Source organism: Cyprinodon variegatus, unplaced genomic scaffold, assembly GCF_000732505.1.
Source record: "Cyprinodon variegatus isolate N-32 unplaced genomic scaffold, C_variegatus-1.0 Scaffold21, whole genome shotgun sequence".
NCBI lineage: Eukaryota > Metazoa > Chordata > Actinopteri > Cyprinodontiformes > Cyprinodontidae > Cyprinodon > Cyprinodon variegatus.
Window position 1 is genome coordinate 2,188,930 of NW_015150474.1, and position 19,261 is coordinate 2,208,190.

General features: G+C 40.1%; 1 protein-coding gene across 2 annotated transcripts in view; it reads left to right on the plus strand.

Moving 5' to 3' along the window:
- Nucleotides 1-19,261, plus strand: part of pcnx (pecanex homolog (Drosophila)) — a 42,495-nt gene that overhangs the window by 8,701 nt on the left and 14,533 nt on the right. Inside the window, exons 5-17 of one of the 2 annotated variants that reach the window (XM_015390640.1) lie at nt 2,804-2,869; nt 2,953-4,656; nt 8,125-8,254; nt 11,358-11,551; nt 13,548-13,641; nt 13,798-13,855; nt 14,057-14,289; nt 16,511-16,664; nt 16,941-16,973; nt 17,966-18,137; nt 18,289-18,399; nt 18,568-18,659; nt 18,808-18,917. In XM_015390640.1, coding sequence (XP_015246126.1) covers nt 2,804-2,869; nt 2,953-4,656; nt 8,125-8,254; nt 11,358-11,551; nt 13,548-13,641; nt 13,798-13,855; nt 14,057-14,289; nt 16,511-16,664; nt 16,941-16,973; nt 17,966-18,137; nt 18,289-18,399; nt 18,568-18,659; nt 18,808-18,917 — 3,151 coding nt within the window. The remainder of the gene's footprint in view (nt 1-2,803; nt 2,870-2,952; nt 4,657-8,124; nt 8,255-11,357; nt 11,552-13,547; nt 13,642-13,797; nt 13,856-14,056; nt 14,290-16,510; nt 16,665-16,940; nt 16,974-17,965; nt 18,138-18,288; nt 18,400-18,567; nt 18,660-18,807; nt 18,918-19,261) is intronic. The other variant, XM_015390648.1, reaches the window with a different exon arrangement.

A 19,261-nucleotide genomic window follows, 5' to 3' on the forward strand; every position in this document is an offset into this window, starting at 1 on the left:
ACATCTTTCCTAAAGTACAAAATAAAGGTAATGTTCCTCTGTACCTCCAAACATGGGAACAGGAAAGAATGGCCTATGTAAGAGTGAAGAGGAATTCATTGTCTGATTTTAAAAGTACTGAGGGTCAGCATTGCTTGGACCTCAAAGGTTCAAACAAGGTTGAGCTGTAATACTCACTATGGGAGGCTTTCTGGTGAGTCTGTATTAGAATCCAGTGTAGGAAGTGAATGGAGTTTTAGCTTTGCTCTGACACCTTTATTGTCTGGATGAAGTGGTTGTCTGCATCTTTCAGTGAGTTCTTATCTTCTCAACAGTATTTTCACTCTGGCTTTATCTTGAACAGGGCGGTCTCTGGATTTTTGAACGAGACCATTTTACCATATCTTTACGCTGTTTTTGCTTTAGTAATATAACTAAACAGATAGATAGATGGATAAATATAATATCCAAATAAATATTAAATGTGCAGCAATCTGCCCTATTTACTATTAGGCAAAAATAATTGTTCATAAGTCACTTCAAATTGATGTGCAGGTCTGGTCAGGGACTCACGGTCTGGTCTCTGCTTTGTTTCTGGGTTATTTCTTTCTGGGGAGGATCAGGTACATGAAACGCTTGGATCAGATTTAGTTTTTTCTTATTTTTAATCCAATTCGTATTTGATACAGGATCACATTGATCAGATTCACATTCACAGTCCCAGGGACTTGTAGTGTTATGGTAATTTAGCTGGTGCTGACTGTTTACTTTATCCATTATCTCTTGAAAGTTTATTGTGACTCACCAGTTCAGTTTTGTTAACATGAACTTTTTCAAGAAACGAAATGCAATGTTTTCTACGACCTGAAGTAGAAAACAGAGCAAAGATTGTTTTTGCATGTATTTTAAAGCAAAAAAAAAACTTTACACAGCTGGTCTCATTGAGATTCCAGATCTAATTTACAACAGATATCTTTCTTGATAAATACAAACAAAAAAAACAAAATATTGTTTTGCGCTTATGTATATATGGTCTTGGACTTTTCTTGGTCTCAACCTCTAAATGTCTTGCTCTTGTCTTGGTATCAACCTCTAAATGTCTTGAATTGTCTTGGTCTGACCTCTAAATGTCTTGAATTGTCTTGGTCCTGACCTCTAAATAACTTAGTCTTGTCTTGGTCTTGACCTCTAAATGTCTTGAATTGTCTTGGTCTGACCTCTAAATGTCTTTAATTGTCTAGGTCCTGACCTCTAAATGACTTAGTCTTGTCTTGGTCTTGACCTCTAAATGTCTTGATTTGTCTTGAGCTTGACCTCTAAATGTTTTGGTCTTGTCTCTGTCTCACCCCATTACTTTCTTCTCTTGTCTTGGTCTCAACCTCTGAATGTCTTGGTCTTGTCTTAGTCTCAACCTCTAAATGTCTTGGCTTTGTCCTGGTCCCTGTACTCCCTGGTCTCGGTGCTGTCGTGGTCTCGGTTGGTGTGATCTTGATTAAAACACTACAGAGCAGCTTTTTGCTTCAATTTATTTGATTCTTGCACAAGCAAAACTAGAACGGCTTGTTCTGAGTTTGCGGCACTATTTGGTGTTTTATTTATGATTAATATTTTATTTAGAATACAGCTAAGAATTGTATTTGAAAACTAATCACAATTTTACAACAGTTTCAAATCTCAGAGGAGTTAAATCAAGGTTGCATCTCATTTAGTAAGATTAACGCACTACCTTCCAAACTCCAGTCCTTTCAGTGGCAGTAATACACTTAAAGTGGGTTTACTGCCTCACAAAAGGAAAGAGACAATTGCAGCTAGTGTGTAGATCCATGCATTCCAGTAGGAGTAAGCAGTTTTCCATGTTACAGTAAAGGTAAATTCTGAGGCAATGGAATGTGGACAAGCACGCTTTCAAAGTCATGAAAACAATAAATCACTGGTGTGACACATCTGAGGCTTTTGATAAGTGAAGAAAATCAAAATAAAATCCCAAATATAATCTTTTGGCAAAATAGTTAAGCACTAATATAACAACCTTTTGCCCATGTTAAATCTAAGAACTAGTGGCTGTTAAGGATGCTCGGGTCACGTTGATCCTGAATATATACTGTCTGGATTTTACAAAGCTCTGACCTACTGAAATTAGAAAACTATTATAATAGATGTAGGGATACTATTGTAAATATTTTATTAGCCTGCTATGGTTATTGGCTTATTATTATTTATATGCAGAGCAGAGATAGCATCACAATGTGTGTGCGTATGAGAGAAGGAGAAATTGATGTAAAAAAAACAGCATTACTAATCTTTTAATATGAAATACAAATTAATATATGACTTTTTATTAGCAGCTAATATGGTAATCCAACAGAAATATAACTCTTTCTGCATATTTCCTGGAAAATATAGAGTTTTATCCTTGAATTTGTGTTGTTTAATGACAGCCTAAAAGTATACTAAAAGTACTCTGTAAAAAAACTTGAAATAATTTTGAATGTCTAAACATTTGACTAAAAAACTTGTAGTTTTTTCATCTCTATGCATCCTTTAGATTTCATTTTAAAAAGCCTTGCTGATTATATAGAAGTAACATTAAGTCTTTTTTTTCTCAGTAATAGCATCTACACTGAAGAGCGTAGTACGAACCATGATGCGTTTACTTAATGGTGAAAAAAAAAAGTTGATATCTATTTTTTTTTTTCTAGCTGGCGGATCAGGTTAAAAATTGCTAGCCTGTTCAGCTGATTTTTTTTTGTTTTTGTGCATTTCTAGTGGTGGTGGAATAAATTCATAAATCTGTATTCTCATTGCTTTATTTCTGTCACTGCAGGTGATGTGGGAAAGACCTCAGATGACATCAGTTTGACTCTCATTGAGAGTTGCAGCCATGATCATGGTAATAAGCTAAAAGAAGCAGAGCTTTCAAATGACACTTTTGAATCTCATCTGATGGTTTTGGTTCTTGTGTTTCCTTTATAGACCTGCTGTCAGAAACAAAGATGTACTGCTATGTTCCCAATGACTCCTTTGCCTCATTGCAGCCATCCACCTCCTTGTGTCCTTCAGAGCTGTCGAGGGAGGCCGGTGACACGTGTAACTCTGCTGCTTATCATTTCAGCCTGTCGCATTCGTCTTGTGACACAGAGGTGGCCTCTCACACATCCATGCAGTCTCAGGCCTTCAGAAAGGAGCTCCGCTCTCGGGGTCTGCCTCGGACTTCGAGCTCATCGGGCTCTGCTTTTCCCGACCCTTGTCTCCCAGACTTTGCCCTGTACCCTCCACCAAGGAGAGGTGGCCTCGACACTGTTTGTGAGCTGGAGGCCGCAAGACCTCAAAGACCAGCCCTGTGTGACAGAGAGCAGCTTTACCAGCAGGATCAAGCTGTGCCCTCCACCTCGGGGCAGGAGTGCTGCAGGCACAAAGAATTGCACAAAGTGGCTCGCTCTGCCTCCAGAGAGGCGGGAGAAGGTAGCTCAGGGCTCTACCAGGGAGACATGGGAGCAGGAAGGAAAGGCTCAATTGGGGGTGGGAAATCTCGCGCAGGAGAGCGAAGTGCTGATAGCTTGAGGAGTTTAAGTACCCGCAGCAGTGGTTCCACTGAGAGCTATTGCAGTGGGACAGACAGGGACACCAACAGCACGGTCAGCAGCTTTCATAGTGAACAAACCAGTTCTACGCACGTGGAGAGCCTGCTCTCACTTTCAGGGGATGAGCATGGACGGGACAGGGAGGCCGTACCCTCTCCTGTAGAGGGACCGACCTCTAGCCTCGGCAGTGTTGGCTCTAGAGGTCTCTGCAGTGTTCCCTCTCGAGAGGCCAATAAAAACCCACATGCTAATGAGCTAACAGCAAAGCAGACTGCTACTGCTACTTCTACAACCCAGGAGCAAGTGGAACCTGGCCAAAGCACATTGGAACCTGGTATCAGGACCAGCGCTGATGGCTCATCGGGTGTAGCTGGGACACAGCAGGATAAAGCAAAAGACGAGGGTCAGCTTAAACCCGAAACCAGCGTTCAAAGGACTTCCTCTCTGTCAGCCGGGCGCAGAGGACGGCGGCATGGAGGAAAGAAAAGAGCAAGCAGTTTTGATTCCAGCCGTCGTCGGGATCACATGTCCTTGCGTGGAATGGCTAAACCCTGTAGTGCTGTGTTTACTGGAGGAGGAGAAGACGATTATAGTGATCAAAGTGAACTCAGCTGTGCCTCCAGTCTCCACTCCAACAACCAACTAAGTACAGATAGCTCATCCAGCACCTCCTGCCTCTCACCAGAGAGCCACCTCAAGGCCGTGAAATCCAAGCATGCTGGTGTCACCTCCTCATCCCCATCCACAGTAAAGGATCCAGGAGGTTGTGAGGCGGAGGTGCGACCCAGAGGGAAACGCCGTGCTTCCCGCCGTATGCCCAGCACAGGCAGTGCCAGAACGCACGCCAGAGTATTGAGTTTGGACAGTGGCACCGCCGCTTGCCTTAACGATCCCAACCGCTTAGGAGCTCCGTCTGGGCCTCGGCCCCTCACCACCTCCAAGTCGGATTTGGAAGCCAAAGAAGGGGAAGTCCTTGATGCCGCGTCTCTGCTGGGTAGGGCCTCCCAGCTGGAATCCGTGACCCGCTCCAGAAACAGCCTGCCCAACCAGACAGCTTTCGCCGAGCCTCAGGATGCAACTGCAGCTTCGTTTCGAGGTCTGTACCAAACAGCTTGGATCTTATTTAAATGCTCTATTAACAGGTCGTCCTAGATACTTTTAAATATTATCTATAACTATACTTTTGTTTATCAGGTTATAATCTCTTTTGAATATTGTTCCATGTCTTGTTCACTTAGAAGCTCTTAAAGTTCAAATGTCCTGATACTTGAAGATTGTTAGTCCCTATTTTGGGAGCGCGCTTCCTGTTGAAACTTTGGGTCAACTTTTGCTATTTAAGTTTATTAACATGAGCGTGAATATAGAGTTCATGAACTTGATCTTGTTTTGAGTGAGGCCCTCCAGACACTGGGAGGGTTTCAGAGTGGCTCCTGCTAGTGATTGCAAATGTTGCAAATGTTGTCGGTCTTCCACATTCAGCGTAACCATGGTGAGTTTCCATGGAGTCGCAATTCTGACCCAAGCAAAGTGTTCCCTGTGCAGATCACTATTAGTATGACAGCACAGTGTGTGCTTTGTTGAGGTGAAGCAAACAGATGCCGTCTTATTAGCATGGTTGTGTTGAGAATTAGTGCTATTCCCTTCCTGTGTCTTCAAGCTTGTGAGCTGTTATTACAGTTTTCCTCTGGTCTTAGAACGATATTTTCTTCTTGTTTTATGGCTTCATTAGACTTGAAATGGGAAAGGACGCTGACTTTTCAGCTTTTGAGTCATCACCACATCATAATCAGCAGTAGCCCTGAAACTGCTTCACCAATTTAAAAAATGTTTAAACTCTTCACTGTGTTGTTTTCTAACCAAAAATTAACAGCATAGATTTTTTTGTTGATGATATAGTGTGTAGGGTGTGTAGGGATGTCAAGGTCTGATGTTGATATTAGAAATTGGTCAAATATCAGCCAAAATCAATTAGTAAATTAATTTGATTTATTAATCTTAACTTGATTGATCTTATTGATCCACTACAGATTAATTGCTAAGTGTTTTTGTGATGTATCAAGAGAATCTTACCCATAATATGAAGGGCTTTTATTTTTACAATATGCTGAGTAAAAAAAAAAATCATTATATTTTAACTTTATATTGTTCCAGATGTATAAAATACTGACTGAATAGAGAAAAACATGTTTTTTACAGATTACTAAATTGATAAGACATAACAGAACAGGTAAAATTACAGGATTAAAACAAAAGATTAATAAATGATGTGAAAGACTAATTATTTCCAATGTCCAGAGATATAAAACTGTCCTATTGCTCTGAAATACTGTCAGACTATTTATTTATTTTTTTTTTTTTTAAATGAAGTGGATTCTAACTGTGAGATAGCTTTTTGTTTTGTACTGTAATCCAACAATCTGGTGAGAATGACCGCTCTTACTACGGCTTTTGAACAATTGGTTCTGGTTGCTTTCAGAGGAATCTTAAATCACAAAAGCCTTTCAAATCTACTATGCTTATTGCTAGCATGTTTTCCTCTACTAGTTATTTTTTTTTCTATCATATCCTCACCTCACAAGATGGGCGCCATTTAGGTTATAAGATAAGGAGTTTATCGAGTGTTTATATTTACAAACAGAAGCCCATAAACTGTATTCGGTATCTTTGTCGCCAGTATGACTAAATAATTGTAAACTGGACTCTGGCTTAATTCTATAGCCCCATTTATACTGCCCTTTTGAAACCGTGCCCAGATCGGTCCAAACACGGTATCCGAGATAACCAGTAAATGTAAATGGCACGCAAAACTGAACTGGAACGTGCCAAACACAACTGAACCGCGCTAAACTGTTACTAGTTCATCAGTAGGGCTCGGCGAGGTTCAGTTCTGGCTCAGTTCTCAGATAACAAAGAGGGCATGAACAGACTGCATCATCACCTTACAGTTAGCCTCCATAATCATAAAATTTCAGACAGTCATAAAAATACTAGCTTCCCTACCGTGCCACATGATTTCAAGTGATGATTTATGTACCTCAACGTCTGTCGTTGTTTCGTTTTTTGTAATTAGACTATCGTTTGTCGTATCCACTTCCCAAAAGCCGACACTGTGAAGCAAAATCACCAAAGGCTGCCCTCTTCGCCTGGCTCTCCACAAACAACAAAATATCACATTTACAACCAAACTTTCTGACTGTTATGGGTGCCGCCATTGATTTGCTTGTTTACCTCTAGAGCGCAGTAGTACTGTAGATCGTCACTAGGAGGCGAGGAACCGTGCTACCATGATGTGTAAACGGTAGTAAGGAACCGAGCTCGGCATGGATCACTGATCCAAGCTCAGTCTGAACTCTGTTTTCAAATAGTAGTGTAAATGGGGCCTATCTCTGCTCTAGCATGTCTCCACACTGATATTCCTTGTAAATATATGTAAGGCTCTGTTTAAAAATAAGCAACAGCTCTGGTGGACGGTAGTAACATAACAGTGAAATTCCTTTGAAGCCGATGTCATCAGATAATTGGATGGAACAGATTTTTATCTACTCAGTCATTAATAGACAATTAATTGTACACTGATTATTTGTTTACATCCTTAATCCGAATATCTGTATCTGTCTTGATTAAAATCTCTTATGCAAACACGCTGATAGAAACACTCTGCTATCTGCTTCTGTTTAAAGTTTATGTAACCCATTGTTTAGTTATACAGGGTAGGTTGTTCTCATGCCTGTTGTTATCAACTATTGTTGAGTAATATCACTTAATCAAGGCCTATTCTAACATTACGCATTACAAAATGGGTAGAAAATGTTTTTTTGTTTTTTTTTATCTACACTACCTGCACAAGTCAAGTAATGGAACCCTATTTATACAAACTAGTCATTGCGTGTTCTCATATCACCAGCAAGCAGTGGATGGGTCGGTCAATGTTGGCGCACAGTTCAGCTTTCCTGTGCTTATGACTTACAAAACTTTTTTATAACTTTGAGTGATTCACCAATGAGGTGATACATTCAAAGTCGGATGAGAAGTTTGGATATCTAAACATTACCAGATTTACTGGGAATTGGTTTATTTTATACATTTATTTATTTTTAACATGACCCAGTTACCACTATGTTAGAAACATACTATAACATTAACATGCATTAAATTTACTGGATTCCCCAATTTGTTAATGGTTTGGACTGTTCTGCTAGAATTAAGTAATATTGAAGGTTTTACCTATGAGGAAGTCATTTAAATTGCATCAGTTTAGTTTCTTGGTTATATAGCATTGCTAGTCAAAATCTCCTGAATGACAGCGTGTTTCGGTGGCCCATTGGTTAACGTGTATTACCTATTTACGAGGCATTAGTCCTCTACGTGGCTAACCCAGGTTTGGGTCCTTTGCCGTATGTCTCTCCCCCTGTTAGCCCACTATACAAAAAAACCTTCCACTAGTGCTGTAAAAACCTCTAAAAAATGGCAAAGGCCAACAGAATTTTCAAGAATCTTCATGAATGTGTCTGGAAAATGAAACACATCTAAGCTAACCTACCAGTGGTATCTCTCACCATGGCAGCACCAGGAAGTGAGGAGACGATCGTCTTCCGTCGAGAACGCAGCACGTTTCGTCGGCAGGCTGTGAGGCGGCGGCACAACGCAGGAAGTAACCCCACCCCACCCAGCTCGCTCATTGGCTCTCCTCTCAGGTATGATGTCCATGTAGCAGTTGTGGGGGTATCTCTGTTGGTCTGAGCATCTCACTAAGTCGTTCTCTTTCCTTCTCCTCACATCAACATTGTGCATCGTGCACTGTCTATGACTTCAAACAAAACATGACCTCATTACTGAGCGTGCACTATGTTCCTTGCCCTATTTTCCCAACAGCCCTTCTTTACCTCCCTGTTATTTTCCATTTTATGTTTTAATGTCTGTATTTCAACCATCAAAGGGTGAAATCCTTCAAAACTAAAGGTTTGATTCCCCAGCCTGATGCCAGTGTCACTTGTTGTTTATTTCACAAACTAGAAGCTCCTGCTGCTTTCTTTATAGTTTTAAAGGAAAACATCTCTGTTAGATTAAATTAGCATACAATTGAACAGAAATTAGTGGTGGGCAATATGACTTAAAAATCTGTTGTTTTTCCCATCAAACCTGATTCTTTGTTTTTCTCTACCTTGAATTTCATAATAAAAGTGATAAAATGAAATGCATCACTTTTATTTCAATCCACCCTTCTAGGAGGTGACCTTAATTTAAAGGGCAAAGAAATTTAAGATGTAAAACATACTTTTTAAAATAATCTTATTTCACAGTACACTATTCAAATAAAACACACAAGGTCCCCCTAAATGCAAAGATTTTAAATTAACACCAAATGTGCATTTTTTACAAGTAAATAAGTTGTACATAAAATGCTCTCTTTTGTTCATTTATTTTTTTCCCCCTAATTATTTCCTATTTATCGACCAGCCTGTTGTATATTTGTATGTATTTTTTTTTCTCTCTCCATTAGACATGAAACTATTTGTCATTACCAAGGTACACACATAGTTTATAATGGTACAGATCCCAAACAGCAAAAATGTTCCATTCCATTTTTTAGGATGTTTAGGATGTCAAATTAAGCTATATGTTGCTGTGAAATAATTGGTTAGCTGGCTTTAAAAAAATTGGTGAAAAAAGAACACTCTTTACACTCTCTTACAGGACAAGCAACTTTGTCTCATTCTAATCACAAAACACACACACACACCCACAACAGCTGATAGGAATCAACATGAGGGTTAAGCAGCTGAGCTTAGTCAGGCAGTCTACCTGAGCAGACTGCCTGACTAACCAGCTAGTATCAGAAGACGCATCTTGCGTGTTTACACGTCTACTTTAATTAATTCTTTAAATGGTAATGCATGTTTAGGATTTCATTATTATAGCCCTAATGATCTCTGGAAAGGTCACCAGTACAGTGTTGCCATGGTGTTTTAAGCATCTTATTTCCACTCATCCTGAAATCATTTGTAACTATAGTTCCCCTTTCAACTTTTATGTACGCTTCCTAATTATGGACACCCTGTCTTAACTGGATGTTGTATCCTGCTGACAACCAATAGCACCTTTACAGTTTAAATCAGAAAACATCCACATTTTTAATCCACATGGAGAACATGGACAGTTCTTCAGTCCGTCTGCCAATGATTCCCCCTTTGCAGACGATCTATTTTCTCTTGTTGCTGTCTCCTGAGCTCCTATTTCTACTTGCTGAAACTTCAAAAATGTCAAGCAGGATAAACAAGTTAGCAGCCTGCCAGGGGTCAATAAACTTGCAAAAGGACTCTTTCTTCCACAGTCCCTCACTGCCTATGCTTTGACTTTCTTAGGCGTTTTCTCATTTGATTATGTGTTCTAAATTTATCAGCAGAATTTCTCAACTTTGTGCAAGGCTGGTCAGAGTTGGCAGACACACACTGTTAACATGCATGTGGTGTTTATTCAATCGTGGACTTTGAAATGTTTTTAAGTTTAAAAAAAATATCTTGTACAAAAAAAGAAGCATTTAATTAGTTTTTTGGCCATCAAGTAGATTCTGGTCTAATTCTATGGAAAGAATTGTGTTTCAAAATAGATACAAAAAGACACAAAGTTTTTTGAGACACATTTCACGCTTTCAGAGAGATCCATGTTTCTGTGTATCTGCTGCCTTCAAATGCTGGTGAAAAGGTGGGTCATTTGAGTCTAGCGCTCTTCTACCACTGATATTATTTCAATCTATACTTGTGCAGAACTGGAAAAGACAATTTTCTGTGGAAAATGGTGTAGCTCAGCATCCCTTAGTTATAACGCATACAGCTAGATCTACCTTTTATTATGCTATAGCTGTCTATTTACGTGTATTTGTGAGCTGTACAGAAATAATAATTGGGTTAAAGAAATGGCCACTAGGTGGCTAGGAAATAAGCAGTTAATCTGAGAGGCATGAAGAATCAGATATTGCGACCCAAGGGGGCAGTACATGTAATTCACAACAGACTTTTTTTGGTTTAGGTATTAGTCTTGTGACTTTAGGTTTAGGTATTCATTTTATGACATTAGATTAACATATAATCCTGTTAAGTTGGGGTTAGTAGATAGCAGACGGGTGAGGAGACTCCATCGTAGCAGGCGTTAAGAGTCACAGATTATGACTGATCATAGTTTCTGTTGTAACACCAGTTCAGGAAGTCAGACTTTGGCCTGCCACTCTCTGTTGCTCCCTCTTCTCACGTGCAGTGGTGCAGGACCGTCAATACATTTCCAAACCAAACACTCTTGAGAATCCTAGATAGTCACAAGACAAGGAACCTAACGGAAACAGAACCAGTGGTAAATTGTGCTACTCCATTAAATAAATGAGGCAAACCCATTTTAATTTAATCCAAAGTCTTTTTCATATTTTAACAGGTTTTAAATCAAAATGTAGCATTTTTTTCAATAGCTTCCAGCTTACGAGACCCACTGAACCAAAATCTGTGTCGGTCGATGGATCAATAAGAAGGCTTAAAATGGAATAAAAATGAATGTGATTATTCTGTTTAGTCTAGTAGAATAATTTTACACCAATTTTAAGTCAGTTGGTTGAACTTGACCTGGAAGTTGGGTAATTGTTAAAACGTTATCATATCAATATCTTTTTTTGTGTGTGTGTAATGCTGCTTTCATATTTATCTGTTCAGCTCCAATCATGTCGCTAAAATACAGTTTTGTCCCTCAGTGTTTCTCTGTTGTAGAAATAATCCCACCACTTATTTCATCCCCCTCTACCCTGTCCTCCAACAGTCTTCAGGAGGCTCTCAGCCAGGCCTCCCAGCCTTCTTCCTCCCTGGTGAAAACTCAGCCATCCAGAACCCCGTCCCAGGTGACAGTGCTGAGCGCAAGTGTGTCCCTGCTGGCCAGGAACGGAAGCACGCATTTGGAGGGTTCTCAGGATAAGGCCTCTACTGTGGGCGCCACCAGCTTACAAGATGACTTTGGTAAGAAGCAAATTAAGAGCAGTGGATAAAAAAGTGTGTATGACTGGGTGGAATAGGTTTACATATACAGTGAGCTATTTTGCGAGTTCTCCCACTTAGAAATCATGGAGGGGTCTGAAATTGTCATCATGGGTGCATGTCCACTGTGAGAGAAATAATCTAAAAAATAAAATCACAGTATATGAAGCGGTAATAAAATAGGTGACCCCAATGCGCCCATGGAGCATAATATACTCTCATGGCAGCAGTATCATCCTGTGATGCGAAGCAGGTCATCGTTGGCGGTAAGATGGATGAAGGTAAATACTCAGTGATCCTTAAAAGAAGCAGTCAGAGGTTGAAGAAGGTTTGAGACAGAGGCAGAGGTTCACCTTCCAGCAAGAAAAAAACCCTAAGAATGCAGAAAGAAGCTACTAAGGAATAGCAGCCCATTGTTGTTTTATCACTTTATATCTTAATTAAAAAAGGTTGAAGCTATTTGTTGAACTGACAGGATCTAGGGGTGGGAATATTTTTATGCAGTAATGTAAGCATTTTGCCTTGTGTCCTGTGTTTAGGCTTTGTCACTGTGATTTTTAGGTGTCTTGTCTGATGCATTTCAAAGTGGGTTTGAGAGGGACCTGGTCACGGTCATGGCTGTCTCAGTCCATCATAGGAGAGCACCTATTATTCACGGTTGGTGGGCTGTCGTAATCAGTTAAAGCCCATTGACATTATGCATGCTCCATTTATTGTGGTTGGTTATGACTGAAGCTGATACTTGTCCCCACTCCAGTGTTGATTTTAAGCTTTGATCACAGCTGAACACATTGATATTTTTTCTGCAGATACGCTGAACACTGATTGTGGTTTCTTCACCGTGGAGAAACAAATGGAGATAATCAGAGGAAGTCAGGGAACCCAAATGTTTTAAATAAAAAGGCTGCATACTGAGTACTTCTTTCTTTACTATATGGGTCCTATCTCCAATACTTGTATCCTTAAACCTTTAACCTCATGTCCCATCTATTGCGTCTTTCTTTCTTTCTTTCTTTCTGTCTTTCTTTTTGTCTTTCTTTCTCTTGTTCTCTTTTTGATGGATCAAACCTTCGTGTTATTCAGCTCCTCTGCCTGTGGCTGACTTTCCACATGATTACAAGGAAACTAGGTTTTTTACTTCAGGGAGAAATGAAGGCCAGCTGCTTGTACAGGGTTGAGAAAACATTTTTCCTGAGGTTCTCTCAACATTTGTATCTTCTGCACAGCAGGTCATAACCTGATCAGATTACCCTAGATAAACAGGACATACGTTCTAGGCTTAAAAAATGTCTCAAAGATGGTTTCTAAAAACAAAACGCAGGATGAGTCGAGCAGAGGAAAATGTACTTTTGCTTTGTTTAAAGTCAGACAAGCCTCTACAGAGTTCTGACTCCAGGGCAACTGTTTATTGACATGTTTTTTTTTGCTTTAGTTTTGCAAATCACTTCATGACATTTACATCACACTCAGCACTTGAAGTCGAAGCAAATATTAACACAAACTGGATAGTGTTACCATGGCAGCATTTTGTGTTCCTCTTGGACCGTAAGGATTGCTGTATTTGACATTTCTGTAAATGTTACAGTTGTTGGAAACTGTTAAAAGGGAATATAAAATGAGGATTTCGATTCCAAGAAGAGGACATGATGCAATGATCTCCTTCCAGTTATTGGGACCCCTTTTCTGCACGCAATAAAATTATATTGTTCTCCTTCCCCTTTGTCCCAGTTGAAGATGAACTAAGAAAGGGGCATATATTGAGGGCAGTCTAATGCCTCTCAAGACGCCTTGGCAATGACAGCTTCTTAGGGAGAAGCTCCATCTCTGTGGTCTTGTTAGCTCTGATGTCCACATTGCAGAATGTTTCCAAAGCCATTTAATTTTCTGCATGTAAACACAGAGCTTAACAAAATAATTTGTTTATTATTGTGTTCAGTGTCCCACGGACTGACTGTGTTCTTCTGTTGTGTCTCCTTAGGAAAGCTCACTCCCTCCCTATATGAGGCTGGTGGATGTGACATGTCCTTGGTCAATTTTGAACCTGCAACCAGACGAGCCTCCAACAATATGTGGTTGGTATCTAATTGAGACTTTTTATTTTAATTAGTTGTGCTTTCCAAGAGCATCCAGTGACTGCCTCCTTAGTTTGATGTTTTCACAAGATTAGGATTTGAATTAGTACACAGATGCGTTTCTTCATCTGGTGTTTTGGTCTTAATGCTGTGCAGGGAAACGGACTCCCACCTCTCCAGTTCTACCTCAGTTCGCTTCTACCCTCATGACCTGGTGAGTTACCAACCTAAGAGATTTCCTGGTTATGTGAGACCAAAACATTTTACCTTAATTTACCGGTGGAAGCTGTTGGTTTCATAGCGTTCTCTACCTCATCTTTGTATGTTCTAATATGTAGGGAAGGAAGGAGTCCTCCCTGAGTTTGTTTTATTGGTCAGATTTCACCATAGGGAAGTTTAACTGAATATAAGACAGTTCTTCCTCCATCAGATCCGTCTAAATCGCCTGCTGACGATGGACCCAGAGCTATTGGAGCAGCAAGACGGAGACCTAAGCCCAGAGCTGCAAGATGCTCCGTTGGGACAAGAGAGCGCTGCAGCCTCTGCTCCTGCTGGCAAAGCTAAACAGTACTACCGCCTGTGGCTTCTCCCTTACTTGTGGGTAGGGCTTCATTTTGACCGGCTTACCCTGCTGGCGCTGTTCGACAGGTAAGCCAGAAAAGATTACACTGTCATCTTTTTCTTATTATTCTTAACATTGAGTTTTTAAAGTCTTTGCCTATCTGTAAAGTAAAAGTTGCAAACCTTTATCTGAGGGTGACATAGTCCTGTTTAATGATGTTAAAAATGAGATGGAGGCTTATTTTATTTGTTTTTGGATAAAACCCCCCACTGGTCTGTATTGGATGTTAATCATTTGCCTTTATTGCCATGTAGGTTGCCTGATTCAGATTTTAATCTCTGGGCCAATAATAGTTTGCTTGGTTAGACTTTACAGGAGAACATCATTGAATAAAGTCTGGAAATGAAAATGGATAAAAACCATGTCTGTAGATCAATTTTCAATAAGCAGGAACCAGCATATTGGTTCTCCGAGTTTGGAATCTGATGAAAGGAATGTGCTGGGAAAAAATTACAGATATACTTTTTTCAATACATCAGTAAAGTCAGGTAAGAAATACACCCAATGCGAATTCGAACTGTTTCCCTTACCTAGGATATCTGTGAAGTATAATCTATTTTATGTTTATTTGTTCACATTAAGCGGATTTTGAATGCTTCAAAAAGGCGTCCAGCACCCTTATGCATATTGAAAATGGATGCACTCAATGTTTTTGACGACCTCAGCGAGCTTCTCATGCTGAGACCTGTTCAGACCCATCTGAGTGTGCAATGGAGAAAGTAGCTTTGATTTATTTGCTCTGATAAGTTTGGCAAAAGAATAGTTTTAAGATGCTTTTAAGGGAGAAAAAAAACTCAAAATGTCCTCCATGCAGTTAGCTCATCAGGATTATAATCCTACTTTTAAATAAAGGTCAAAAATATTTTGGTTTTGAGATTTTAAATGAATGTAGATATTTTTAAACTGTTTCACCATAATTGAGTAACAAAATATTATAGTGCAGTGATAAGAGTACTCTTTCTTTACTTTGTGCATGAAGATATTCATTCTCATGGCTTTTTCTGTAAATCCAGTGTGTACTAGTTTTATATATTTTTGACTTGTTATATGCTGACAGCCCTGCAGGAACAGAAATCACTGCTTGGATGCAGTGTCTGTCTTCTTGCCAGCTCCCAAATCAGCTTCTGTGATTGGCTCTCACACTGCTTCAAGCTGCAAAATTTCAGATCTTATAACTCGTGCACCTGACACTTTGAATGCGTATGAACGATTTAAAGGTCAAAACGCTCAGCATCCAATGCTTGAAAACTCTTCAAGCCACGGTGCGCCAGATGGTCAATATAAGGTTATCTGTAAGCTTAGCTTTTGGATGAAAGCTAGTTGTTAGCCTGCTAGCACCAGATTCAGAGGTTTCTGTGGAGTGATTTAAAAAGTGGAAACCTAACATCTCTTATTTTATTTCAATGCCCGCTGCTTGGCGAGATGGAATGTGAAATAACCTATGCTGTTTTCTGAAGGAAGAACATTAACAGAGGAAAGCAGTGATGAAACAGTTTCAAGCTGGACAGCAGCTGAGTTAGCTAACAGCTCTCTGATTCAAACCACACTGCATTACACCCATCCTCCCTCAGTCTAAGACTTAGAAAACATTTTGCATACACAGAGTTTAGACAAAACTAAATTTCGTTTTGTCCAGCACTCATGACATTTCCATTTTTTTAAAGTGCAGCAGTCATCAAATGTAAACAGTGGGGGAGAAAAAACATGGTGCAAAAAAAAAAATGCATTGATATGGAAGTTCAGAGCATTAAATATATATGGTGCAATTATGTTTGGTGTTGTCAGTGTGATGCAGAGTCTGTGACATGAGTTTTTTCAACAGTTCAGCTGTCTGATGGCAGTGGGGAAGAAGCCGTTTCAGAATATGCTGTATCTGCATCGAATGCTGCATAGCCTCTTCCCAGAGGGCAGCATTTGATGCATTCAAGGGAGAACAGTCTAAAAGTTCTGAAATTAGATGTAGCTTTTTTTATCTAGTTGGCTTTTCCTGTTATTTAATTTTTAGGACATATAATAAGAAATAATTTAATGCACCATTATTGCTTCTAGTTGTGCTCCAACAAGTATCCTTTTTTCTTCTCAATGTCAGTTGAATGACCTTTTCATGGTTGGCAGCTTAAACTCAGACTTTTCACCTCTTTCAGCTCACTGATCCATGATTTTATGTTTTCCTTGTTTTCTTCCCTTGTCTACAACATAATAACTTTTTTTTTATTGAAGAACTGTACATATCTGTTGCTCCTTCAGGAACCGCGAAGTCTTAGAAAACGTGCTTGCCGTGGTCCTGGCCGTCCTCGTGGCCTTCCTGGGCTCCGTGCTGCTCGTCCACGGTTTCTTCACTGACATCTGGGTCTTTCAGTTCTGCCTCGTCATTGCAAGTTGCCAGTATTCCCTGCTGAAGGTGAGCGCTCCACACGGCAGCGTAACATCGACCTGACCTTAAAACGTGAAACAGAGAGCCACTTTTTGAAGTAAGCAGTTCAAACGTTGCTCTCATTCGCTTTGACGCACGGGGAAAAACATGAAAGCACAGCATTCCCTTAGGGAGTGTCTGCGTTGCTCAGAAGTGTCGTCTTTTCTTCCTCTGTCAGAACTGTTTAGAAATACTAAAAAATACATGTTTGCTCACAATGCATCAACATTCCTCCAGATTTAACACTCCTCCTTTCTTTTGCAGAGTGTTCAGCCAGACTCCTCCTCTCCCAGACATGTACGTAATTATTACCCATTTATTTTCCACTACTTAAGACTCTGGGGATGAATTCATGAATTAGGCTCATTTCCCGAGCTCTCTAAAATGAATCAGTTACCATGAAGAAGAATTAAAAACAATCTGGATTATCATTTCTGCAATATGAAGTTATCTTTCAGTACAGTTTTGGCCTCTGGAAAATGATGCCACTTTTCCTCCGAGTCCCCCCCTCCCCCTGCCCCTTTGCGTCAGTAGGCTGCTCTGAAACACCGTCTTTTATTAATGCAGCTCTTACTCAGCTGCAGGCACAAGCTTTAAATAGCTGCTGAGAGTTTAGGCTCTCTTTTTTTTTTCTGTATCTTACTTTCTCTCCCTTTACCCGCTGTTGTCCCCGTTTGTTTTCCCTGGGCTCACATTCAGGACTTTGGATGTTCCCCCTTTAATGATGACAGAAAGTGAATAGATAGAAAATGAACACATTCTTTTGGAACTGGTAGAATGCAGAGCAGGTCATAACGTCCGATGGAGGCTTGCACAGCCAGCCTCCTTTATCCACAGTGAAACATTACACCCAATGCTGCTGCTTTTTATCCCTTGGGACAGGTCTAAGGGGCTCCGATTCCTCAGAGGTCACCTTTTTTTTCCTTTGGATTAATTTTATAGGTAGTCATTAACATTTAACTGTATTTTTAGGGAACAGATCAACACTATTACAACACTACATTTTATTTACCAGCCAGGCTGGTTGGTAAATAATGTGTGTTTTTTATTTAAGGGCATTAGCTTAAAGGGGGCAGAATAAAAAGGAAGGTAACATTTAGCAGATATAATACTGAAACCAGTGAATTCATTTTTTGTAGTTTACAGTTCTGCACTTATCTTAAATTCTCCAATAAAAAGCATGACAGAATTAGGGAACAATTACACATGGCTCTTAGAAACCAGTTTACTGAACTATAGTTTGAGATCTGTTATGGTCTAAGAATGTGATCGCCTCCTCGTGTCTGCAGGGTCACAATCGTATCATAGCGTACAGCCGGCCTGTCTACTTCTGCCTGTGCTGCGGCCTCATTTGGCTGCTGCACCACGGCAGTCTGAGGATCACCTCACCCCGCTTCACCCTGTATGGAGTCGCTCTCACCAGCTCACTACTGCTGGCGTCCGCCAGAGACCTTGTTATATGTAAGTGCACTTCCTTCTGGGGATTGTATTCAGTGTTTATATAAAATGCACTCCTTCATAAGATAGGAAATCAGCTTTTTTGCTATTCAACATTTTCTCTTCTTAAAGATGTGTTAAAAGTCAAAGTCACCTTGTATGCGTCTCCCTGCAGTCTTCACTCTGTGTTTTCCCATCGTGTTCTTCGTGGGGCTACTGCCACAAGTCAACACATTCGTCATGTACTTCTTTGAGCAGCTGGACATCCATGTGTTCGGGGGCAATGGTGAGCAGCAGTAGATAAGTCTTTGACCTCTGCAGGATGATGGCAAACGTCCTCACACACTTTATGACACTGTAATATAAGAGGCTGTGTTGGAGCGCTGCTCAGTGCTCCGACACAGTTCCTGTCTGTTCAGATCGTCTCACCGCGGCCCGTCTTCTTTTTCTGCAGCCTGTACGAGTCTCCTGTCGGCGCTGTACAGCATCCTGCGCAGTGTTGTCACTGTTGCTCTGCTTTACGGCTTCTGCTATGGAGCTCTTAAGGTAAGAGCCGACCAAGCTGAATACGACAGTGAAAACATAGTCGCATGTTTGCTGGTTTCCTTTCTTTCTTAAATTAGCTCACCATCCAGGTAGATGTTTTGTTTTGAAGCTTTGTGTTGATACAAATTCAAATCTTGTTTTGCTGCAGGAGACCTGGGAGCCGCATCATATCCCTGTGTTGTTTTCTGTCTTCTGTGGCCTCTTGGTGGCGGTTTCTTACCACCTGAGCAGGCAAAGCAGCGACCCTTCTGTCCTCATGTAAGCCCTGTTCTCACATCAACTATGTTTTTTTTATTTTATTTTAAAACATCTGGCTTCTTTCATTGCTATAATACTAGAAGTCAGCCTGCTGGCCAGTTAGGTTTTGCATCAACCAAAATGAAAACTAAAACACAAGACCACTTACATAATTTCATCAGGCTAAGGAAGCAGTTTAATAATATGTGTATTTTTGTCTTTACTAAGACTTTTTTTTTATATAATAAAGTCAAAGTATGATTGTGTTGTCAACCTGAAAAGATTAATAAGAATAAAAGTTATTAATGGATTATAAAAATAATCATCAACTATTTTTGGTAATAGAATATAGACTCTAAACTATA